The sequence below is a fragment of the Mchenga conophoros genome, linkage group LG3 (assembly GCF_057382185.1).
Source record: "Mchenga conophoros isolate Kocher_MC1m ecotype Shallow Benthic linkage group LG3, M_conophoros_male_GT1.1, whole genome shotgun sequence".
NCBI classification, from domain to species: Eukaryota; Metazoa; Chordata; class Actinopteri; order Cichliformes; family Cichlidae; genus Mchenga; species Mchenga conophoros.
The window spans coordinates 48,416,667-48,443,616 of record NC_140528.1 but is presented as its reverse complement, the minus strand read 5'-3'; the positions used below and the strand labels follow the sequence as shown (position 1 = coordinate 48,443,616).

The 26,950-nt window shown below is 39.1% G+C and overlaps 1 protein-coding gene across 3 annotated transcripts; it reads right to left on the bottom strand.

Annotated features, from left to right (window-relative positions):
- Positions 1–15,192: 15,192 nt before the first annotated feature.
- LOC146579123 (uncharacterized) lies at positions 15,193–26,657 on the bottom strand. 3 transcript variants are annotated; one of them, XM_085261257.1, is made up of 13 exons: positions 21,935–22,087; positions 20,678–20,771; positions 20,086–20,427; positions 19,443–19,736; positions 19,225–19,350; positions 18,969–18,983; positions 18,865–18,935; positions 17,786–17,881; positions 17,336–17,452; positions 16,456–16,833; positions 15,884–16,042; positions 15,567–15,674; positions 15,193–15,472 (listed from the first exon to the last, which is right to left on the bottom strand). In XM_085261257.1, the coding sequence occupies exons 2-13, from the start codon at positions 20,763–20,765 to the stop codon at positions 15,320–15,322; spliced, it is 1,947 nt and encodes a 648-aa protein (XP_085117383.1). In that variant the 5' UTR covers positions 20,766–20,771; positions 21,935–22,087; the 3' UTR covers positions 15,193–15,319. The 3 variants fall into 3 exon arrangements, with proteins under 3 accessions (XP_085117383.1, XP_085117382.1, XP_085117378.1); XM_085261256.1 differs by lacking the exon at positions 21,935–22,087 and adding an exon at positions 26,510–26,657 and having other exon boundaries at positions 18,865–18,983; XM_085261252.1 differs by having other exon boundaries at positions 18,865–18,983.
- Between the last annotated feature and the right edge of the window lie 293 nt (positions 26,658–26,950).

The window sequence follows — 26,950 nt, the reverse complement described above, 5'->3', positions numbered from 1 at the left end:
ATGGTATCTGTATATAAAGATGACTGATGGAGAATGTTCTGGAAGTTTTAACATTTAGATAATAAAACAGTGCAGTAAACTGGACAATTATAAGAGCTACACTATGACGGGTGATTGCAAATATTGTAAAAAATACTTCGACTTCAGTTTTTTTTTTACTATATACTTTTTTTCCTGCAGTATTCTGTTGACTTTGTTGGTTGCTGTTAAACTTGTCATGCACAGAAGAGTTTAAAACCACAGGCCTGCTGAGCATGTTTAAAGACCTCTCAGTATCTCAGTTTACTCGACATATAGTTATTTTAGATGCTGCAGACGCTCCAGTAATTTTAGCTTCTTAGATACAAACCGCATGAGAAAATGTTTGTTCATAGAGTTAAAATACGTCAGCGTGATCATTTCAGTGCCAGCTTGTGGCTTAAAAAAAGCCTTGTAGCTGCAAACATGTCAGTGTATCTTCTGCAGCTAAATAGTAAGCATGGCAAGAACAATAACTTATATATATATAAACTTATATATATATATATTAACATATTTTAAAATAAAATGACCCAACAGAGGGGTGTGGATGTCAGTTACTACTTTCATTTCATTCATTCACCTTTAAATTTGTTAACTGTTTTAAAATAATTGACAAAAATATATATATAAAGACAATCCCAGTGTCATCCGGATCAGCCGATCCAAGCCTCACCTGGTTTTCTCCCACGCTGTCGCCCACCTGTAAGGACATCTGCGGCTCTTCACCTGCTGGAAACTGCCCTTAACTACCTGCCCTCGATCCACAGCTCTCCTGCCCCCCCCCCCCCCCCCCCCCCCGCGCTACAAGTAAGGCAAACCCCATTCTCACTGTTTAATCTCTCGTCGTCACAAACCTCGCCATTCACTAATTCCACTCTCTCTCCCATTTCAGGCACTTTGCCCCGTGAAACTCCCGCCGTGAACTTTCACTACTTTGTCGCAAATAAACTCACTGCAAACTTGTGGCTGTTGAGTGTCTGCTTTTGGGTCCATTTATGTGACACCCAGTGAAGATATCATCTATGAGAAAAGAAAGAAACAAAATATATGTTTACGTACAGAAAAAGAAAAATGTGAAACATGTTTTGGAACTTAAAAAATTTAATATTAAAAGATCAGGATTGTTTTTTCCATTTCTTACTTCACTTAACTTCATTTTTTTTATTATATATAAATGTTTCTGAAACACCATAACACAGATACAGCAACATCACAGTTCTATTTGTCTGACACAGAAAAATGAACACAATATTAACCCTATTAAACACACAGACACACAAACGTTCCCAGAATAGTGCTTTAGCTCATGAGTGTTACCTGATCAAATAATTGATTGGTTGCTTAACTAGCTTAAATTAAGTTCGAGAAAATATTTCAAAAAAGAAAATTGACTTAATAAATCAGACACAGCAGTGAATTATCAACATATTCTTAGTTGATAAGATTTATGCATTTTCTACTTAATTAAACAAAGACTAAACCAATTTTAGTATTTGGGAAATTTAGATGGATGAGAAGAGCTTTTGCTTCACTTAACTGAGTCTTGATTGAATAAAGTGTTACAAGTTGAACAACTGATTATTTAAACATGAATCAGTGACATAACAGACATCAAGTCTCTCTATTATGAAGTGCTTTGAGCTCAAGCACTCTTCAGTTACACGTTGAGCAACTTCTGGGTTGGTTTTGGTCAGATCATCTCATAAGAAATGACAGAAATCCACGGCTGCTGTGGGAAATCTGTTGGCAGAGATCAGTTGTTCTTCTTTTGTGCTAATAGAATTCATCAGAGCTATAAAATCTACAGTCAATAAACCTGGAAGACAGATTTCAAGTTTTGGTCTCAACACCCTCAACAGCCCTGTTATATTAGTTTGGTTTCTATAGAGCAAAATATATAGTTCAGTGATTATAAGATTAAATGTTTATCACAACTTCATCAGAATATGTTCAAGTGCATAGTGTGGAGGATGTCATAAGGCCTTGAGGCAATCAGATGTAAAACACAATATTTATAAGTGTTCATCCATCCATTCGCTTCTGCTTATCCCTTTCAGGGTTGCGGGGGGCGCTGGAGCCTATCCCAGCTGTCCTAGGGCGAGAGGTGGGGTACACCCTGGACAGGTCGCCAGTCTGTCGCAGGGCCAACACACAGGGACAGACAACCGTTCGCACTCACATTCACACCTAGTGGCAATTTGGATTATCCAATTAACCTATCCCCACAAGCTGCATGTCTTTGGATGGTTGGAGGAAGCCAGAGTACCCGGAGGGAACCCACGCAAACACAGGGAGAACATGCAAACTCCACACAGAAATACCCCGGCCTGATGGTGGAATTGAACTCGGGACCTTCTTGCTGTGCGGCAACAATGCTAACCACCGTGCCACCATGCTATTTATACGTTTTTTAAGTTGTAAATCAGTTAGATGAGACCCGAACATGACAGGAAGGGTATGTTCACTGTTAGTTTTACTGGTATATGCAAGATCACACGGGTAACTTATCATATGTATAACATGGGTAGATGCACAAGTAATCAGACTTCTAATCTGAAACATTTTTCCAGTTTGCTGATGAGAAAAGTGTGTAGTTTTACTTGTATTTTGACACCTAGTGTAGTTGCCACACTGGTAATTTCCATTTGCATGAGGGTCTGATGTGGCTGACTGTCTTGTTTTCCTGGACGTGAAATCTGCATAAACCAAGTAGCAGTTGGTGAAGTGCAGGGTAAAATTGTAGGTCAAGGGCTGGAGACTGAGGGAGGCTGCAGGTCTGGTGATTGAAGGCAGTTGTGAAGTTTGTGATGAACTTTGTCATACTTTTACAGTAATTAATTTACTACAATGCATTTCTTACTTTGCTGGAGCCAACTGTGAGGTTAGTTTTAAAATGTAGACAATTAGCCGTTCAGTCCAGTTTTCATACATGTCAAAAATGTGATAAAATCAGACTAATCAAACACCTCAAAATTCATCTTGAATACTTTTAAAATTGTAACTGGTAATTTTAATTAGAAGTATGAGGTGACAATTAACCCGTCCTTTAAGAAAGGACTGCTAATACTGCTGATGTTGCAGGGTGGGATCAAAAGGGCGCCCCTTGGTGGTTTGGAGGTTTGGCATTCTGGTGGTTCTACACTACACATTTCAATAAATTGCTCTGCTTATTTCCAATTTCCTTAATAAAATATAAAGGAATGTGTGGTGGCTTAAGCACACCAGCTGTTGATGTAAACATAAATGTAAAATAATTCTTTAAAAATAAAAATCAAATCAGAAAGGACAGCACTGATTTTGGGGCTGTTCCTTGACTTCTTTCTGAGGCTCCTTCAGTCTCTTTTTCTTCTGCTTGTGAAAATGTGACTACAGGGATTTTCTTAAAACCCTGTGACAAATCACTTTTCTGTACTACAAATATGGAGTAAGCCTAATCGTTGATTCACTTCCGGTATTTCAGACAATCCCTTTCCGCCAAGAGCCACTTGTTAATTTGTTGCAGACTTGTTAAAGTGTTTTCTGAAATGTCATTTTGTAATTCTTCTATTGCCTGTGTAACTACCTATCCAGGTACAGGTATTGAAACTCTACAGGTAGCACAAATATGATCAGATAAACCTTGTGATCAACTATAAATGGATTTCACTGAACTAATACCATATGGAGGTAAAAGTATTGCTCCAGGTTATTGACATGTTCTCAGAGTGGATAAAAGTTGTCCCTTGTAGGTTGGCTGCTTCTGGTGTTACCACAAACCTGGAAAGGTACTTAAAGGCAGTTAATGTAACAAACCAGGATTTATTCACAGGTTAAACCACAGGCACTATCCCCTCATGATAGGTTTAAATGTTCCAAGACATCTTTGAAGCTGACTCCAAAGTGTATATACACACCATGGGTCTTTCTCAAGGGGTCACTGATAAGTATAAAGCACACAATTGAATTGCCTCAGAATTGACATCATGGCTGTTCTTTGGGGATGTGATAGACAAGCAACAAAAATTTCACTAGACATGCACTTAAAGCTGTATGAGAGCAAATTCTAGCAGCCGGTCTGATGATCAAACAGCTCCAAAGTCTGTGCGTGATGTGTGGTGATAGATATAGAAACTTTATTCCTAACAATGCTTCTGCTGATGATTGTTTTCCACATTAGAAACATTAGCTGATGGATTTACAGATGTCTGACACCGAATGTTTTCCTTACTTGAACAACAATCACTCATTTAAATCAAGTTTTAAGTCTTTCTTTACAGTTAAACCACTAATGGTCATTTATAATTCCAGTTTATGATGTGTTCACCTTAACTGCAGATCTGTAATCTGTCATTGTTAGGTTTTGTATTGTTGATTGTCATTTATGCTTAGAAATATTTAACCATTAACCATAACCATGCTTAGAGGTGTATAATCGATTGTGTAGTGATAGGATGTGTGATCTTTAACAGGCTGCAAAGGCTTGGTGTGTATTCCACACTGGAATGCACACCTACATCCTGGGAACATGGGAAGAGGTCGTGCCTTGCTTTATTGTTTTATGGTAGGATAAACGTGACTATATCTGTTTTAGGCTAAGTGCCCTTTGTTTAGATGAACTGTTGGACTTCCAGACCAGCAGGTTTAGGCAAGTCATTTATGGAGTCACACTCTGACCCCCCCCCACACACACACACACACACACACAGGCAAGGTACTCTTTGTTTGTATGTAAGACGTCATATGTTAATGACCCTATGCATATTCATGTAACCACAATAAAAGGAGTGCTATGGGGAACCTGGCTGAGAGTCTGATGGGGGTCAAGTGGTGGAACGACACTTGGCTCCAGGCAGGTCTCCCTCATGCATGAGTAACACGAAGAACTTTGCCTACTTCGTGTCTTGCTTGCTGTGTAATTATATTGTCTTCAACGTTCCAGCGAATGGGTTCAAGCTACAAACCTATCATTAATGTTTTTGGAACTTTCTTTTTTTTAATATTTTAAAATATTATAATATTATTTTGCATACACATTTTATACTACACTGTAAACCCGAATCAGTTGACTGAACTTAAAACATTTGTGGAAACTGATTACCTCAAAAGTTTTAAGCACACAAACTCATCTTTTCTAAGTATGGGGGTACTCAAAATTTGTATTTATTGTTAACTTAAAAATTTTAAATTATATTTTTATTTTATTAATTGAGCTTTATATACTTTAATTTTAATATTTTTGTGTTTTTTGTAGTTTACTATTTTGATCCAACACAATGCAATTATATTACAAACTAAACGCAAATTATATGATTATTAATTAAAAGATATTTATTTTTAAATGTCTGAGTGTAGACTAGTAAAAAAAAATAGAGAAATTCATTTACTTTACATTTTGTTTATTTAAATTTTTTTATGGAAATGTAAAAACATCTCAAATGTTTTTATAAAACCACTAACATGGACACTGGCACCATAAAGTGAGCATTATAAATTCAATGTAGAACATCTATCTTTTTATAAAATCACAAAGGACAACATCAGTCCTAATTGCATCTTTCTCAAAATACATAAATTCAAAATAAAAAGTCAAATACTAATCACTTTCGTTTGAAAAAGAAATGAAAAGCCAATGCTTCCAAATGTTCATCATTAACATCCTCAAGGGCAAGCTCACCAGTGCTTTCCACAGGGCTGCTGTTTTCTGTTGACACAAGGTCATCACAAATGTCCAGACTACCTGTGTGTGCTCTACTTTTGTGTGTATTAAATCAAATCAAATCAAATCACTTTTATTGTCACATCACATGTGCAGGTACATTGGTACAGCACATGTGAGTGAAATTCTTGTGTGCGAGCTTCACAAGCAACAGAGTTGTGCAAAATACAATAATGTACACAAGCAAAATACAAGAATGGCTACATCTGAAACTAATAAATATATGTACAATATATAATAGTATATGCATTTCTGGATGCGCATACTAAATATTTTCCTACGTGTGTGTGTGTGTACACATTTTTTACAAATTAAATAGAGTAAACAATAATAAATATATAAAAATATACAGAGTTGAGACATGTGCAAAACTGGCATTACTGTACAGTATGTAGTGCATAATGTTGAAGTTCCAGTAGTGAAGCTGAGGTGTCTATGAAGTGTTCAGCAGTCTGATGGCCTGATGGAAGAAGCTGTCTCTCAGTCTGCTGGTACGGGACCGGATGCTGCAGAACCTCCTTCCTGATGGAAGTAGTCTGAACAGTTTATGGCTGGGGTGACTGGAGTCCTTGATGATCCTCCCCGCTTTCCTCAGGCAGCGCTTCCTGTAGATGTCTTGGAGGGAGGGAAGCTCACCTCCAATTATCCGTTCAGAGCACCGCACTACTCGCTGGAGAGCTTTGCAGTTGTGGGCGGTGCTGTTGCCATACCAGGTGGTGATGCATCCAGTGAGGATGCTCTCAATGGCACAGTGATAGAAGGTCCTGAGGATGCGGGGGCTCATGCCGAATCTTTTCAGTCTCCTGAGAAAGAAGAGGCGCTGCTGCGCCTTCTTCACTGTTTTGTTTATGTGTACTGACCACGTAAGATCCTCAGCCAGATGTACTCCAAGGAACCGGAAGCTGCTCACTCTCTCCACAGCAGCGCCGTTGATGGTGACGGGGGTGTGTACTTCTCTGCTATTAAAGGATGAATACACATTTGTGAGGTAACTACAGTTTTTATAAGGGCAAGCAACATTCTCATGGTTTTTTAGGTGTTTTCGTAAATGACTGAATAATGCGGTCTCTGAGAAAGGCTGCTTTAATTTGCACAAGGGACATGTAAAAAACACAAGAGCTTCTTGTGCACCTTGACTTGCACCAGTTTTCAATGGCTCATTGTGAATCCGTGACAAATGGATTTTCCATGCATTAAATGATTTGAATGTACAAATGCAAGACTCATAGAGACAAGGCGAGGGACTAACCTTAGAATAAATGCTGTGGTTCAAATGGTAATGCTTAAATAACTGTGCCCGGGTGTCTGAGGTGACTGCACACAATTTGCACTTCCAATCCATTGGCTTATTTGAAAAACTTCAGTGAACATCAGTATTCCAGTTCTTAAAGGAAAAAACAGATTACACAATTTCAAAGTAATTACAATTAATGCTCAAACTTTCAATCACTGCATGGTGACTGTAAAAGGTGAAATGTTGTCCAACATTCTCAATTGGATCCTAAAGATAAATGTAGAAAAAAAAATGAGCTCAGTTTTTAGTTTCAAATACTTGTAACTAGAGGGCACATCCTTAGTGTTTCCCCTTTCAAGAACAATTTTAAAGTGCAAATCACACCTGCTTAGATGATCTATTACTTTACCATGCAAATAATTCTAGTTCTATATTTATATAATTGCCAGTTTCTTGACAAACATTCAAGGAGATCTACCGTTTTTTGCAACGTGAGCCTTATGGAATGCAAAATGTTCATTTACTCACTCACACAACTTAGGTGCTATTTTGAGTCCTTTGAGAAATATTTAGATCAATTCCTGACCAGCCTATATCCATATAATGAAAGTTGTTGGGGCACTAAACACTGCAGCTTTTACATAAAGCATAACCTGCCACAAAACGCCATTATTTTCCCACTGTTTTGTTATGAATTCCAAGCACTTGGTAGCATCTTGGTTGTGCTTTGTTGTCATCATCCGCGGACTTTTACAAACGTTTAGTCACACTAGTTGGAGCTCAACTAGATAGTTTGGAAACCAACACGTAATGACTGCACGCCATTGGTGCAGTCATTACGCCATCGGTCTTCAGCCTTGGAATAAAAAATAAAAATACTGAAAACCTTATCAGCACACTAAATATACAACACCTTGCTATATTTCAATCTGGGTATTACTTTTAATTGTTTAAGATAGAAGTTGCCACTGCTAGCTAAGTCACTTTTGAACGATGCTAATGAGAAGAGAAAAAAACCCGGCCGAACAATGAGGCTGCTGTTGTAAAAACGCCAACATTCTTGCGTTGGCAATGGGTCGTTAAAATATCACTAAGACCCTTTCTTTATGTGCAATTCTTATTAAAACTGTGTTTTAATCGGTTAAAACTGTAAAACTGACGACATCATCGGTTTGAAAAAGAGCGCGAACAACAGCGAACAACAATTCACTACCTGGGTCTGTGCTGTTTAACACAACAGCGCATTCGAAAACAAGTTAATGGCTGCAACATATTAATATACTTGCTTTTTTACGGAAAAAACAAACATAACGAAGGTTCAGTTTTACTTACAAGGCAAGGCAAATTTATTTGTATAGCACAATTCAACAACAAGGTGATTCAAAGTGCTTTACAGAGACATTAGAAGCAAAAACAAATAAAAAGCATGATTTAAAAGTTTCTCCAAATGTGCTCTCCAGTCGCTCGAGAAGGGCAGCCATATTGAACAGAATTTTCTGTCAACTTCGTTCAGGTTAGAGAGAAAACGTCATGACGTACTTGACGTACAAATGCGGAGCTCAAAAAAACCCCATTTACTCAAAAATCATAATTAAAAAAGCAGTATTTACTCTTAACTTCTAAGCCATGTACAATTATAACTGTTTGAATCATTAAGAGAACAGAAAAGTTTTAAGTTGTTTCAACTTTCAATTGTTTCAAACATTTCAATTGTTGTATCCACAAACTTTATAAGTCAGGTAGACTGTTGGGGTTTACAGTGTATTAAAAATTCTTAATAATACTCAAAAGTGTAGAAATGTAATAGAAAATTTATGTTTTGTTATGTGGCTGTAACTTTCTTGAACTAATGATCAGTGACGATTTGAAAACACACTAATTGTAAACTGTGTTCAAGGTTATTACTCTGTGTAAATAAATGTCAGAAAATCATTTTGATTTATTTTTCCACAACACAATGTCAGTGTGGAGGACGATAAGACCCAAAGATCCAGCACAGTTTTCCTCACTAATAGTTATAATAATATATAATAATTATATAATTATATAGTTATAATAATTTTTATGTTCTTAAATGAATATATCCTAGATTTTTTTTCTACACATCACAGTCTGGTATCATGCAGCCACTAAACAGGACAGGAGCAGACTGCAGTGGACTGTACGAGCAGCAGAAAGGATCATCGGCGACCCCCTGCCCTCCATCCATGACCTGTACCTCTCAAGAACCAGGAAACAGGCAGGGAAAATCATCACAGACCCCTCACACCCTGCACACAGACTTTTTGACCTGCTGCCCTCTGGCAGACGGTACAGAAGCCTGCAGACCAGGACCACCTGACATAGGAACAGTTTCTTTCTCCTCGCCATCTCCCTTCTAAACAGTTGACCTGTCTGTAGTATTCATTCCACCTCATTTCATTTCTGTCATCCTGTATTCTATGTATATAAGTTTAGATTGGTTATTTATACTTGGTTTACACAGCATTGTGTATGTTTGTGTATGTATATGTATGCATGTGTAATGTATATATAGACGTGTGTGTGTGTGTGTGTGTGTGTGTGTGTGTGTGTGTGTGTGTGTGTGTGTGTGTGTGTGTGAGATTTACATTGCTGTGCTTGAGAGTCACCATCTACCAGAGCCAAATTCCTTGTATGTGTCTGCACATATACATGGCCAATAAAAACGATTCTGATTCTGATGTCCGACAATATTGTCATGGACCGGCCTTTAAGGTGTCGTGGATGAATACAACAAAATAAAACCAGATAATAAAAATGATAAAAGCCTCAACTCTCGCGGCCTGATACCAAACAGCCCGGGGGTTGGGGACTGCTGCGTTAGCATACAAGTGAAATCAGATATTTACATACACTTCAGAAAAAAAACAAATGTGGGGCCTCCCTGCTGCTGCGGAGTCGGGGCGGTCTGCCTCTCCCCACCGCAGGGAAAAGGGTAACACCACCTGGGTCTGGGTGCAGTTCCCCCCTCCAGGGGCAAGGGTACCTAGACCCGGTTTGTAGAGTACGCTTGGGGAGTGTGATCGTGTGTACAGCGTCTCTTTATATTTGTCTCCACGTCGGTTGAGTGTGAAGTGCACATGAGAGCATGAGGGTGGGAATGGATGTTTGTGTCTGTGTGTGCCTGTATGTTTGTATCTATATGTCAGGTTGGGTATCAGACGCCACCTCTCTGGGGACATCTCGGGCCTTCTAAGGTTTGGAGGCCTATCTCCACCCACCACCACATCCCCTGCCGGTGGCGGACTCTCTCAGGTATCGGTGCGTTGGTGGTTCTTTGTATCTGGGGGTGGGCGTCCGGGTACATACCGGCTCACTCCTTGGCGGCCGCTTATTGGGGCTCGCTCGGGCCACTTCGGAGGTGGGGTGCCTCCGGCCTCTCGGCCTGGGGCTCGGTCACTCAGGCACAGCTGGCTGCCGGCGGAGCCCACGGGCGCATCACTGCAACTCCCCCTGGCTTCTGCTCCGCGGCTGCTGAATGAGCCCTCATCTGGGACTCTCCTTAGCTCTTACTGGGACAGTGGCGCGGCTGCCCCTCTGTTAGTCTTCCTTGGTCTCTTGTGTTCTGGGGGCCTCTGGAGTTTTGATCTCCTCCATACCTGCTTGATACCATAAAGGACAGGGCTGTGGCTCCCCCACACTCCCTAGCAGATCATTACATGGAGAAACCTTTGGAATGCAAGCATGCTGATCCACACAGGTATGCACACATGGGTATTCACAGACGTGGACTACAGCTTTCTTGGCTGCTGCCTCAAAGCACACTGTGTGCTGTCTATCTTGCGTGCTGAACAATATCGTCTATTATTTAGTAACTATTGATATCTATGACTAGCTAGTTTATTGTGATGGTGCTTTTTTTTTTTCTATTATTATGTTGCTCTTTGTTGTTTGCTGTCTCCTCTGTTTGTTTGTTTTTTTTTTCTCCATACAGGTGACCCAGGAGTTTTTTTTTTTTTGTTGTTTGTTTTTTTTTTCTCTCTTCCCCCCCTTCTCACCGTCTCTTCTCCCCTTTGGTTTTCTTTCTTTCTCTCCCCCTCTTTCTTTCATTCTTTCCCCCTGTCCTATCCCACAGTCATGTCTGTCCCGTTTGTCCTATAAAAAAAAAAAAGAAAAAAGAAAAAAGAAAAAAGACAAAGGATGAACTGAAGCTCCGCCATCACGTGATGTCACATGCTGCTGTTTCTGATGTCACTTAAAAAAAAAAAAAAAAAAAACAAAACAAATACATTTTTTTTATTTACTGTCAAACATCAAATCAGAGTGAACTTTTTTGTTTTGTTTTAGATCAATAAATATTAACATATTTTTTGTATTTGTGTAATGCCAGAATAAAGACAGAGTTATGTTTTTTTTTATTACTTTCATGCACTAAGTTTATTGTGTCTTTATCAAACAAGACATCAGGAAAAGAACTGTGGACTTCCACGTGTGTGGCTCATCTATTGGTGCAATTTCCAGATAACTGAAGGTCTCACATTCATCAGTTCAGACAATAATACACAAGTATAAAAAACATGGGAACGTACAACCATCAAACCGCTTGTGAAGGAGACAGATTCCGAGTGCCAAAGAGGAACATTTTTTGTTTGAAATATGTGAAACAACCCAGGACATGATGAAAAGTCCTTGTGAAGATGCTGGCTGACACTAGAAAGACAGCGTCACCACTCACAGTAAAACGAGTCCTGTACCACCAGGAGCTGAAAGGTTACTCTGGGAGGAGAAAGCCATTACTTCAAAACCACCATAAAAAGGTTAGACTACAGTTTGCTGCTGCACATGGGGACAAAAATCCTAATTCTTGGAGACATGTCCTGAGGTCTGACCAAACAAAACTGTTTGACTGTAACGATAAACAGTATCTTTAAGGAAAAAGGGACTGCAGAAGGGACTGGTGCATTTCACAAAATAGATGGCATGATGAGAAAAAACAATCATGTGTACATGTTTAAGAAACATCTGAAGACATCAGCCACAACGTTGGATCTTGGGTGTAAATTGTATATATTCTAGATTCTTTTTTTTATATTTCAGACCTTCAGATTTGGTGAGTCAATATTGATGTGCATTCCATTCATGAAGAGATTTGAGTCAGCAAATTCTGAATGTTTAGAACTGAAAGACAAACCTCATGCTTTTTTTTTCTCTACCTGATTCTTCAGTTTCTCTGTTGTTTGTTTCACCTGCTGGAGCTGATTGATGATTTCAGTTTTCTTCTCTGACTGCAGCTGAAATGTTACATGAAGAAAGAGCAGAAGGAAGAAATTCTCATGTTTCAGACACAATAATGAATCAAACTTAACTCAAAAACTGCAAGCAAGTGAAACTGTACAGCACTGTACAGTACCTTTCCAAGCTTGTGTCTTAAAAATATATTTATGTCCAAGCTGTTTTTTAATTACTGCATGAATTGAAATGTTTTGCTTATTTTATTCTTTAGCATAATGAAATACACAACCATATAACTTTGCTGCTGTCATAATTTAAATTTGTGCTGTCAATTTTTAATCTGATCAACAGGAGGAAAGATCATGGGGACAACAGAACTCCTCAGTCACCAACATTGGTCCAGTTGGTGACTGGACCAATCTTGGTTATGGGAAGATATTGCACAATATAATTGAATCTAATTTTAATATAAAAGTTTCAGTAATCATCATAGAATACTATGATTTTCATATAAATATTTAAAACACATGGCAATCGGGGTGTTTGAAGTCTGACTCAGTGAGTTCAACAAGAGCGATCAGCATCCAGGAGTTTGCACTGAAGGCATTAAGAGGCAAAAGTAAGTACAAGGTAGTAAAAGTCATATGACAGCAATGCTCTTATACAAGCTCCAAACTCGAAGTTGGATTTTCCTTGAGCCACTCCTTAAAACCTTGCATTCGTGGGAAATAATCACATGTAACCGATGGCAAAACCATCACTAGTGCTACGCCATTTGAGATGCTTTGCAACGCCTCAGTGCTGAGCGACTGTGTTTTTTGAAAGCTGAAGAAGTTGCCAGCAAGAAAAGATACTAAATAAAAGATATTGGTTATTGCTGAAAATCTTTGAATCTCCATCCCATGTACATAATCACACCTCGCCCTAGTTACACAAATGCGCAAGTCAATCAATTTTTCCAAAATTGTATTTATATCATTCACACAAACATTTATTATACTCAGCCCATGATTTTTAAGACACTGTTGTATTTGTGCCTTTGAAATTTAACTTAGAGCACATCACTGCAAAGACTGGACATGGCTCTAACTCAAAAATAACTACAATACTACTTCTAGGTGAAGACCTATCAATTAAGTACAAAGGAATTCATAATAGACAGGTCAAGTTTAGCATCTATCAGGTAAAATCATGTTATCTATGTAAGATTTGTCAAACCACTTTAGCTCCTCTCTTTTATGTTGTATCTGGGTTAATATCTGTTGTTGATGATGTTTTCTCTTTTGTCTTCTCAGTCAGTCAGCAACAACTCAACATGGAGGTTAGAGCTCTCTGCAGTACACTAGTATTAGTGTTTGCTGCACAAGTTCCTTTATTTATTTCTTTTCATGTTTTAATTATTTCAAGTTAAAACTACACTTTTAGTCTAATATACTGTTATTATTTTTTTCTGTTTTTTCTACCATTGTCTGTGCAGCCATGCTCATATTCATTCTGCTGAGTGCACATGTCCAGGACAGCAGTAAATAGTTTTTCCACAAATTTTTATACTATACAATTATTTTTATTGCTTTTGTCAATTGTATTGTTCTTCAGGTTTACAATAGAAATTAATGTTTTTGTTTGTATTTTCATTATATCACATTTTTTGCTTTCTTTGTGTTTCTGTTTAGATGCAGGTTTTCACATCACTCCAGACAGACAGCAGCTGTTTCAGTTTCTTTTTTTCACTGTGAAGGTCTTGATGGCTCCACTCATTTGCGAAGGATCAGGAATACTGACGGATTTCTCTAAGCATGTGACATGAAACAGAAATCTGCAAAGTATTGGGGAGACATAATGCAGTAGTGACTCGAGACTTTAATGGGAATCTCGGCAGTATTGAGCATGGCGGGGTGCTACTGGTTACATTTTGCTCATTAGTTTTCTCAACCAGTTAATTTCTAGAGAGCCTATAAGGCAATAAAATATATTCTAGCTAAATTTTCCACTACCTTCAGCACTCCGGTGGGCAATGGCGAAGATCTGGACAGTCTGCAACTTTATATTGAGGAGTGCTTCAAGCAACGTGTTATCAAGAAACCCAACAAAACATTAACTGAATTGGTACAACAGTATATTGCAGTATTCAAGTAACCTATCAAACAAACAGTGGAAAATGTTTACATGTGACAAAATTAGGAGAGACAGAAAAATCTCTGTCAACTTTACTTTCACTGGAAAGTTTCTGTAAAAAGTCATTTTATTCAATCTTTGAGAACATGACTGGAAATGAAAACATTTGTCTGTCAGTTGGCTCTGTGATCCTGCAGAGGCCTGTTTTTCCTGGGCTGGAGGGTAACTGCGTGAGTCTGAGCTGCAAAAACAAGAACACATCCTCCCACCTCCTCTCTGATTTTTATAAGGATGGACTTCTCATAGACAACAGAATAACAGGAGATATGGTGAGCCACAGTGTTTCCATATCTGATGAAGGATGGCACAAGTGCAGCATATCTGATGTTGGTGAACCACATCTTAAGACAGTGCTGCCTTCAAAGAGTGCTTTACTCAAATGCAATTATCCTGAGCACTGTTTTAACTGTTACTTTAGGATATTAGCTGTATGATGTTATGATGTTGGATGATGATATCAGGACTTGAAGTGCTCGGCCAGTCATCAGTCCAAAGTACAACAACCTGTTGTTTGTTCTACTTTGGATTCAGCGCTCTTGTCTTGATGACGTTAACGATGCTAATTACAAACCACTTCCTGTTCTATAATCTGTGCTAAAGAATGGAAAACAAAAAAATTACGTCTCTAATGCAAATAGTCAACTAGGGAGTGGTCGCTGTGACTTATGTTAAAAAAATAATAATAATAATCACTTTTCAAAGTAAAACAGAAAAAAAAACTTGAGATCTTGTAAGATTTTCTCTTTGTGAAGTTCTCACTCATGTACCTTCAGCTTTAAAACACACAGCGAAGTCTCACCATTGTCCACATCATTGCAGTTAAACTATATTTGTGATGCACCTCTAAATAATAAAGACTCCTTTTTAAAGATATTTTTATTTACATATTTTTAATTCAATAAAAACACAAAATTTTTAACTGACTTAAAATGATATGAAATATATAAAATGTAATAATGCTCTTATTTAATTTATCCCTCAGAAAATTAACTCTGATTATTTTACATGATCTTGTTTTTAAACAGCATCTGTTCTTCTCCAGTGTTGCTGATGAGGTCGATCTTCACGTCGTCTCCAATGTTCCAGTTGACCATGTTCATCCACAGCAGGTCAGCATCAGGTTTAATTGGCTTAGAGACAGCATCTTGCCGTAACTGTAAATGTAACCAATAAAAAGGTCACAGATGTCCAAGTTAAAAGTAACAAAAGAGAGACTGAAAGAGAAAATCTAGTAACACAGAGACTCACAAGGAGTGTCTTTCCAGCTTTCAGTATAAAGTTTCCTTTAAATTCGTATGTGGCACTTTCTCTGTTGTTGATCTGTAGTTTTAACTTCCAACCTGACAAAAGTTTATTCTGTAAAAGGAAAACAAGAGAATAAAAAAGGGGGAAAATGAATGAGGCAATAATAAAGTTCAGTGTGTGTTAAATCCAAAGTGTTTATCAATGAGTGTGTTACGTCCACATAAGTGAAAAGGACCTTTTTAAAATATTTCTGAATACATGGAACATGTGGTTTGTGTTTAGGTAGCACTCATTGTTCATCAGCATGCAAGCAGCAGTACCTCACTGGAAGTGTTTTTCAGACAGATATAGTCGCCATTTCTCTCGACCTCGACCACAGTGATGTCACCTGTCTTTGAGCTGTGATTGGCTGAGCCGCTCTTATTCTGTTCCTCAAAACTGGTCTGAGATCTCTCAAGAGGTGGTTTGCTTGTGTCTGGCTGAGAGAGAGACAACATAAGCAGATTAGTGTGTGCGAGAGGGAGAGATGGACAAGATATTTAAGCCTATGAGAAACAGTGTTTGATTCGATCTCCAGTTTTTATTGCAGTTTTTATTTCCAGTCCAGAGGCCTCGTCTGCACTTTGTGAGAACTTTTTGAATTACTTTGTTGGACATGTCTCTGCTTTAAGGTCTCCACATTCACAGCCAGTTTAAGATGTAGATCCACCTTCCTAATGCAGTGAATATGAGAGCATGCTGAACACTTCTATTTCTGTGAATATCTTTATGGTAAAAGAAATATGCATGTAATCTTGTACAGTGTAGATAGAATATACAAATAATATCATTTAAAATCTGGTGTCAATGTTTTTGTAAACTTTATCAAAATTTGAGTCGATCTCAAAAGTACCTGGCAGCTGCTTGGTCGGGTTTGGCCCCCCTGGCTCTGATGGGCCACTGTTGGGGTGTGGGGGGCCCTTGGATCCTGGGTCTCTGGGCTCAGAGGTCGGTATGCTGTGGTGCAGTCGGCTGCTGGCTGAGCCTGTGAGCTCGTAACCGCAGACTCCTGGGGCTTCTGCTCTGTGCCTGCTGGGTGTCTCCATCCAGCGCTCTCTTTTGCTCTTGTCTGATTTGTGGCCACAAATGTGTTTGTCCTTTTGGGGGTCTCATGCTCTGGGGTTTTCAGGGGCCTCTCCACTTCTGTGACTTCTGGTTGTTTTGCCTCCTGCTGCTGAAAATCCTGTTTTTTATCATCCTTCAACATTTTGTCAGCTTCCTGGTTTTCCTCCTGATCACAGACAGCAGAGACTGAAGTCAGAGGAAACTAGTCTGACCAAAACACTTTGTACAAAATCATCAAAGTATTTTTGTTTCCTTTCAGGAATTTGCACTTTTGTTTAAAAAGTATATATTTTTTTTCAGTGTGAACTGTAAGACGTAGAAATAAGAGTCCTGAAAGTCTCTGTAATGTTCGGCTGTTTGGCTTTAACTTCTGTTCTGTGATTGCTGAATGATTTCAGAGGTTTTTGCAGGAAACCTTGAATTTCCGTCTCCGCTGTCTCTTATTGTGTGGATGTGAGTCTTTGTCTGAATTTGTAATACAAATCTGTTTTTACACACTCAGTTTGGGTCCTTGTTTCCTTTCCTCCCATTAAAAAGCCAATAGAATAAATAATAAATGTAAATGTGCTGCATGTTTGTTTGTTTATGGTTGAGGACAGAGCGAGGTCCCAGTAAATGGATGTGTGTTTGTGCTGAAGTGTTCAAAACAACAGTCTGTGTGTGTTTACTTCTTTCTTCATGTTGCTGATCTCTGCATCTTTCTTCTCCAGTTGCCGATGAGCCTCTTTCAGTTTTTCATCTGCCTCCTTCAGCTTCTCCTCAGCTGCATGTTGGTTTTTCTCACACTAACAGACAAACAGATCAACACAACGGTTTAGCCTTAACTTTACTATGGGTGTGGTCGAACAGTGAGTGCTGCTGTCATTAGGAACATGAATGTTTCCAGCTGTAGCACATTGTGTCTGTTGTTTGGCAGTGTGTTTGTTCATCACTCATTTCAATGGATAATAAATCTGCTTTTGCCCGACTGGAGTTTGGATTACTTTCTTTTGAGGACAAAATGGAAACTAATGCATACATGTAAATCTGTGCATTTGTTTGTTAGTGTTAGGATAAGGTTTCTGTTAATGAATATGAGTCAACATAATGGAAATGTGGATGTTTATCTGTGTGTTTACTTCTTTCTTCATGTTGCTGATCTCTGCATCTTTCTTCTCCAGTTCCTGATGAGCCTCTTTCAGCTTCTCCTCAGCTGCATGTTGGTTTTTCTCACACTAACAGACAAACAGATCAACACAAATGTTCAGCCTGAAAAGCACACCAACATTTTTTGCATTTTTTTAAATGTTTTACTCATGCTCATATTTTTTTATAACATCTTTAAGGACTGTTAAACCATAGCAGTCTGAAAACCACTGAGGCACTTGTGTTTTGTTTCAAATCTCTCTTTCTTAAAAGAGCTCGCACAGAGAATCTGACCTCTAACTGACCCTAAACTAAGGTAACTGTATATGAGAGCAAGAATAAAATATTAAAATCAAACTGAAGACTGACTGAATTAATTTTATTATCTCTCATCTATAAAGTGTCAGTGCTTTTATCAAATGTTCTCTTTAGCTTATGACAAAATATGCAAACTTTAATAGTTTTCATTTAAGAAATTAACAATATGAACCCAGGACTGTGTTGTTGCAACTATGCTAACCACCATCCTGCCTCTATAGCTTAAACATGTTAACATTATGTAAGGTTTTAATTTAAAAGTGAATACATGTGATTTTAGTTGTATCTTTTGTGGATTTGTGGAAATATGGCTTTTTAGTTACAGAAGAACTCTGGACTCTTCTTCATGAGCAACTGTGGAGATTAAGAGTGATCAGTTGCTGAGTTTTGGGAAGTGCTCCAGACTTAAGAGAAAATAGAAAAAGTTCTGTTGTGAGATTCTGCATAACAAACTGCACAATGACACATGACAAAACAAAAGATGTGAATATCAGGACGGCAGAAAAATATCATCTGTTCTTATAACAGAAGATGGTAACTATTTCTCTGTCATGTATAATTGCTCTAAAAGATTTATTCCACTGTTAGCTAACCCTGGACATGCTATTCATATATTCTTTTTATTTGTGCCATTTTCATTTTCTCTCTTTTCTTTCCACTCACACTCTTTCTTCCCCATATACATGTAATATCCTGATTATTTTTCAAAATTTTCTGTCTGTTCATTTTCTTGTGTTTCGTTCATATCACTCACTGCAACGATGTCCTGTGACATGAGCTTATCTTGCTCTTGGTCTCTTTCAGTTTTGTCACTTTCAGGGCGGTTTGCTGTTTCTTGTTCTTTACATGCATCACAGTGAGCTCTCCTGACATCTGTTAAAAGCATAGACAAGATTACAATATGATGTTCTCTTGAGCTAAAATGATAACGCAGCATATAATCATCTCATTTTAAACTAAATTATGAAGTGCATATATTGTGCCTTATCTCATAACACACAATGATGTTTAGCTGCTTATAAAAAATAAGTGTAATTTACACTTTGCTTCAAAACTTGTTAGAATAACTTGAGATATTAATTTAGACAGCATGGTGAATCAATTTGTGTCTTACTTGTTTTGTTTTGTCTCCAGATGAAAAAGACTCCAATCAAAATCAAGATGATGCTTACAGCCAAACTAACAGCCAAACCAATAACAATGGGAGCAGCAGAACAGGATGTGAGCTCAAAGAATTCATCTGAAACAATAAACACAGAATTACATGTTATTTCAACAGATTTTGATTTAGGCTGAATTAAGCATATCATACATTTTATAAACGATATTTACCTGGAACATGTTTGTGTGTCTCTCTGCTCTTGCTGATTTGCTTCTGTTGGACTCTGCAATTGATGTTGTTGCTGTGTCTCTTCTCCACAGTCACTCTGCTGCTGACAGTATAGAGGTCATCAGGACCTCTGAGGGTCTCTGTAGGTCCAGCAGAGAGGAGGTTTCCCTCACCGTCCAACCACAGCAGCTCAGGCTCTGGATACCAGCCTGCAGACTCACACTGTAAAACCACTCCTCCTCTATTTTCGCCAGTTCCAGATAAACTGATGAGAAGTGACCTGGCAGCATGTGATGCTGAGTAAAATGAAGAGTTTAGAAAAGTTCTTAGTGGGTGAAAAAACACATATTATGGACAGTAATTCCCAATTATTAAATTATTATTATTAAAAAATTCTGATGCATTTGGTGTGTTGTTTTTTCTAATATTAATCATGAATAATAACATAATGCTAAATTAATAAACATTTCTGTGATAAAATATTTCCTCAACCTACAGAAATATGAACTTTCACTGGAACTAAATATGAAAATCTCACCATTTGCTCCTCATTGACAGTTCTACCAAAATCCTGTTGGCTGGATTTATGATTTATATCATATCATAATCCACTATACCATGAACATATGACGTGTATCTACTTACCAACCACAAGCTTAACAAAAGATTTTTTCTCCATTAAAGGAATGCTGCATTCATAGGTTCCTTCATCAGAGAGTTTTACTCTGGAGAGTTTCAGTGAAATGTTTCCACGCTTCAGTTCATTGATGAACAGTGATGCTCTTCCCCTGTATGAAGGATTTCTTGTATTCACCAGATCCTGACCGGATCGCCACACATGGACAAATCTTGGGTTCAAGTCAGATCTTGTCCACTCCAATATCTCAGCTGTCACATCCTCTGCAGGCTCCACGTGACACGGTAAAATAACATCATCATCAACTAATGCAACTACTGGTTGATGTGGACCAACCACCTGAGAGTCCGCTGTAGACAGGAGGAAAAGACAAAGAACGAAAGAAAGATGCGTTTATTAATTTTTGTAGCCAGTTTGAATGCCTATATATATATATATATATATATATATATATACATACACATATACATATATATAGGCAACAAATCATCAAATCATGAAAATCAAAATATGAACTACTGTTTGTACCAAATGTAACATATTTAATGTTTTGTTTATATGCACTGTAAAAAAATATTATGCAAGCAACATCAAGCTTACCTCTATTTAAGTGTATTAGTAGATGGAAAACCAAAATACTGAAGACTTTAAGCGGAGAGAGGGAGAGCACATCTATCTGTGGAAGCATCTTCCTCTGAAAATACATCAGTGATACAAGATGTGATGCAAGAGGTCATAGAAATAATAAGAATGTGTTTATTTCATATCTAAAATCAACTTATTCAAGATTAAAAACATATTTTACATGTTTAATATGTTTTAATATGTTAAGTACTGTCATGAGGTCATCAACATGCACTTAACACTATTGTGTTCCATTAACTCCAGAGTTAAGACACCAGACATTTTGCTATTGATTAAAGTGAACACATTACTTTACCATGGTGCTAAATTGCAGCTTAGGGAATAACTTTTGGTCAGTGGCATCTTTATCTTTGACGTGAACTCTGCTGCTGATTGTTTTGATTGTGTAATGGGCTGCAAGGAAAGCTTAGCTATCAGATTATTACTTTTCATAGATAGATACTGTATTGATCCACAAGGGAAATTGGTTTGTTATAGCAGCAGGATAAATAATGAAAATAGTGCAATCTGCAATAAACAACAAATAAATACAAAGGGATCTGATCAAAATCTGTGTTCATAGATTACAAGTTCAGAAATGGGTAACCATACCTGATGTTTGCACATGTTCTCCTTTATTTCAAAAGATATCCATAATAAAAGTATTTTAAAATGTATTATTTATTGTTTCCATCTCATAATTTTCTGCACATGGACAAAAGCTGGTCTCACCATAAATTCCATAAGATTTCCGTTTATGAAGTTGGAATCACAACTGGTAAACTACAGCCAACAGAGACAGTTTGCTGTGAGTGTAGACTGTAAAGTGACTTTCTAGCTGCTGTGCAGAGCTGTTGTAAATTGGTGAAATATGAAACATTTACAATGTTTTCTTTATACAAAGTAGAATATTGTAAAAACAGAGAAAAAAAAACTTGGAAGAATAACTCTGCCCAGACCTCTACACTATACTTTCACTTTTAAAACTTTCTTTTCTGCTTTCATATCAAATATTTTAAACCTTAGTCATTCACTTGTAAAATGTTTATTTTTATTTACACAGATTTAATTATGTCAGTGAAATAAATTATACTATAATCAGACTTTATAACGAGACACCAGAAAAGCATTTAGAACTTAAAAACAGACAATTCGAAAGAGACTTACTCGTGGAAAGTTGTGTGAGACTACAAGGTGAGGGTGAAAATCATTAACCTTCTGACATTGACTTACTTTGGCTTATAAACTCCAGATCCATCATATATGCTCAGAGTTATGGAAAAAATAAATAGGCTCTTAAGATTCAGAGTTCTTGTTAATCAAAGTGTAATGCTGGAAAAATCTATTTAACATCCATTGTTGATTCTGGTTCAGTTGTACGCTGTCTCAAATGCTGACCTTTGAGCCTGTTGTAAAATAATCAAGATGAAACCATATCCGTCTTCGCAGTGTTCAAAAAGAGGGAAGCTTTCACATGGTAAGTGTCATCTCAGCTATCATACTGAAGATGGCAGTACAGGACTGAAGCTTGTATTGAAAAAGGTTTCCTTACTCAAAACTTTTCTAAACAGTCCTCTTTGGTGATATCTGGTGACCAAAAATATTAAGAGCAGCTTGCGTCTACATCTTGAAATAAACTTCTTCTTTATGATTGCCCACTCTACAGAGTTGAGTTGCCAGCTTCTGTTTAATACGTGACATTTCTGTGAGCTATCAGGGTGAAGTTGTGGTGTTTTGAACATGTATTTTATGAAAAAAGCAGAGAAAAATATTTTTGTTTGAGGATTTTATGTCAGATTTTGTGCATGTAGATTTTGAAATTCAAATTCAAATTTTATTTGTCACACACACACAACCATACACAGTATGACATGGGGGTGAAATGCTTGTAGCTGTACAATGCCCGACCATTAAATGACAGAAGAAAAAGTATTTCAATATTTACAATTTACAGGTTACTATAAATATTTACAATTTAACTTAGGAATTTACATTAAAGAATGTGCAAATAGCAGAAGAGATTATAAAGATTATAAATTATAGGAATTATAGGATTATAGGAAATGTGTGGTGGTGCGTGTGGTGACGTGTGTGAGAGTCCAGTCTTATAGTGACGTGTGTGGGAGAGTCCAGTCCTACACCTGGTTCAGGGCCCGAATAGCCTGGGGGAAGAAGCTCCTCCTCATTCTCTCTGTTTTGGCCTTAAGGGAGCGGAAGCGCTTCCCAGACCTCAACAGTGAGAAGAGTCCATTGTTGGGATGGGAGAGGTCCATCATAATCTTCCTAGCTTTGGACTTGCACCGCTTGGTGTAGATGGACAGCAGGTCAGGGAGCTCTGATTGAATGATGCGTTTGGCCGAGCGCACCACTCTTTGCAGATCTCGTCTGTCCTGCTTGGTGCTGTTCCCAAACCAGGTGCAGGTGTTTGCCGTCAGGACGCTCTCAATGGTGCAGGAGTAAAAGTTCTTGAGCACCTTCAGTGGCAGATGGAAGTCTCTAAGTCTTCTGAGGAAGAAGAGACGCTGACGGGCTTTCTTAACCAGGGAGTTGATGTGGCAGGACCATGACAGGTCCTGAGTGATGTGGACACCCAGGTATCGGAAACTGTCCACTCTCTCCACTGGCGTGCCACTGATGATGAGGGGTTTGTAATTCCTCGCCTGCTTTGTAGTGAAGTCCACGATCAGCTCCTTAGTCTTGCTGATGTTTAGGAGGAGGTTATTCTCCTGCCACCAGGTCTCCAGGTTCCTAATCTCCTCCAGGTAGGCCGTCTCGATGTTGTCGGAGATCAGGCCCACAACAGCAGTGTCGTCAGCAAACTTGACAATGGAGGTGGTGTCTGATGTGGCTACACAGTCATAAGTGTACAGTGAGTACAGCAGGGGGCTTAAAACACAGCCCTGAGGCACTCCAGTGCTGAGTGAGATGGAGGGGGAGACTTGTTTTCCCACCCTCACTGATTGGGGTCTGTCTGTGAGGAAGTTGAGGATCCACTGACACAGTGATGAGCTGAGTCCTAGATCCGTCAACTTGGTGAAAAGCTTAGAGGGAATTATTGTGTTGAATGCTGAACTGCAGTCCACGAACAGCATCCTAACATAATTTTCCTCTGCCAGTGTCCAGGTGACTCAGGGATGTGTGGAGCAGGTGAGATATGGCATCGTCTGTGGAACGATTAGTCCGGTAAGCAAACTGGTGGCAGGAAGTGAAGAAGTGATGTGATCTCTCATCAGTCTTTCAAAACACTTCATCACAATTGAGGTCAGTGCTACTGGACGGTAGTCATTGTGGCAAGCGGGCTGTTGTTTCTTTGGAACAGGAACAATAATGGACTGTTTGAAGCATGTGGGAACCACAGCTTGGGCCAGGGAGAGGTTGAAGATCTCCGTGAACACCGGTGCTAGCTGGTCAGCGCAGGCTCTAAGGACACGGCCAGGGATTGCATCTGGTCCTGCTGCCTTCCTGGTGTTCACCCTCCTGAAGGTGTTCCTCACGGCATGCTCTGTGATGACGAAAGCATTTTCTTCACTGGTGCACTCCGAGCGCGCGCAGCCGTTTGTTGTTTTAATTGCTGCAGCGTCGAAGCGAGCATAAAACGTGTTCAGCTCATCAGCCAGTGAAGCATCGGCATTCATCATTGAAGAAGCTGGTCGTTTATAGTCCGTTATAGTCCGCAGTCCTTTCCACAGGCTGCTAGAGTCGCACTGTCGTAGCTGTGACTCTAGTTTTTCCCCGTAGCTCCGCTTTGCCTTTCTGACCGCGCTGCGCACGTTGTAGAACGCAGCCTTGTATAGGTCCATATTACCGGAGACGAGCCCTTCATTGTAGGCAGCGGTGCGTGATCGCAGAGCGTCGCGGATGTTTTTATCCACCCACGGCTTCTGGTTGGGAAACGTTCGGATGATAGTTCTTTCTGCTGTGTCGTCCGCTAGTTTCCCGATAAATCCCACAACCGCTTCTGTAAACATGTTGATGTCATCAGAGCTGCGCCTAAACATATCCCAGTCTGCGTCATCCAGTGCGTCCTGCAGCGCGGCCACTGATTGGTCCGTCCAGCGAGCGACCTCCCTCCTGATTGGTGGTTGCTGCTTTAGCCTTTGTTTGTAAGCAGGCATGAGGAAGATGGCGGCATGGTCCAATTTTCCAAATGCCGGCAGGGGCTGAGCCTTGTAACAGTTCTTGAACGGGGTGTAGCAGTGGTCTAATGTCCTAGTGCCCCGGGTGGGGCAGTTGATGTGCTGGTGAAGGTTGTGAAATGTCCGTTTGAGATTCACTCTGTTAAAATCTCCCATAACAATGAGTGCAGCATCTTGGTGAAGTGTTTGTTGATGTGCGAGAGCCTCATGTAGCTCACATAAGGCAGTGTCCGAGTCCGCGTGAGGCGGAATGTAAACAGTGCAGGCAATGACCGCAGTGAATTCCCGAGGGAGATAGAAAGGGCGACATTTAACAATCAAAAGTTCCAGATTGGGCGAGCAGGAGCGTGTGAGTGGGGAGATGTTTGTGCTGTCGCACCATCTGTTGTTCACCATCAAACACACTCCACCACCTCTTTTCTTCCCCGACTCCATTGTCCTGTCCATGCGGTGAACCGAAAAGAACTCCGTCGGCTTCACGGCGTGGTCTGGTATCGCTGGGTTCAGCCAAGTCTCGGTGAAGCAGAGGAGGTTGCAGTCCCGAATGTCTCTCTGGAACTTGATTCTGGCTCTGAGGTCATCAAGCTTGTTCTCGATGGATTGAACATTGGCTAGCAGGATACTGGGCATGGGCATGTGCGCGAGCCCGTAGCCTGTTCCTGATGCCGGCTCTCTTACCTCGAGGCCGTCGCTTAGGGTCGCGTCCTTTGTTCTCTTTCAGGATCTCCTTTGGCCAGGTTGGGTCCGAAGTTAAACATGGTGAAATTTTCGTGTATTGTAGACCAATAGAAACCAAAGTGTCTCTACTGTAGCAAATTTGTGTGTTTTGTATGATGCCCATGCAAGATTATGGCAGATATAGCAAAAAGTGACGAAAAACTGCAAAAAGTGGAGAAGTCGGGGCAGAGCATCCAGCACGGCAGCCGACCTCACCGGCGTCATTTTTGTACATAAAGGTGTAGAAATGGTGCAAAATACATCAGCAGGCTATGGATGACATGCAAGAGTAAGGGACACACGATTTCAAAAATTTGACTAAAAAGAAAAACATCCCTATCACAAGCTGTAACACAGCCAAAATCAAAAGTCCTGAGTAGGGCATACGTGTTTTGACAGTGTAGTAAACAGTAGTCACACCCCTGTGTTTTATCTCTATTTGGCAAATATATTAAAGAAAAGCACAAAGTCTCAGCCAAGGCTGGAGGTGACCAATAGAATACTCACCAGGAACACAGATCAGCTCAGACTATGAGCTTTGATTTTGAAATGAACCTGCTCCATAGCAGTGTAACTTAAGCACATGACTAAAACTGAAAGCTCAGAGTTTCACCCGGTCACCCCGATGAGACAAAGTGCTGCTTTAAGTGCAGGTCTCTGATTCCAAGAACAGTTCTTTATCAACATAAATACAGCTTTTCTCACACTTTGCTGCTACATTTGGAGCTTTTAACAACTGACAGACATTTGTCATGTAGTATGTGCTCACGGTTTCACAGAGAAACAACAGTCTGACTTTATTCAGAGTTTATTCACTAACATGTAAAAAAAAAATCCCTGTTTTTTTGTTTTTGTTTTTTTTACCACAAATTGTAGTGTTTTGTTATAAGCTTATTTTTTTTTGTTCTCTGACTCAAAAACAACCCCCAAAACAAACAAATAGAAGAAGACTTACCACAGATAGACCCCAGACTACACAGTAATACAAACTGTCAAAGTGAAACGAGTCACTGGAGCCGAGCAGGAAACAAAAACTCAATATTAATGAGTCACTGCAAACCAGACATTCCTGTTGGATCAGTTTCTAACGTTCATTGCTGCACATTTCTTGGTCTGTCTATGAAATTTCCCACTCGTGGGACTAATAAAGGTATCTTATCTTATCAGATAAACACTGAGCACATTTGAGCGGTTGTATGGGCTCAAAATGTGGTCATAAATATTTTGTACTTGTAAAAAAGATTTGTATGTGTAAAAAAGATTTGTATGTGCGTAAAAAAGATTTGTGTGTGCGTAAAAAAGATTTGTATGTGTAAAAAAGATTTGTGCATGCGTAAAAAAGATTTGTGTGTGGACTTAGAAAAAAAACCCCTGCAAGTTACAAGTACGGATTTTG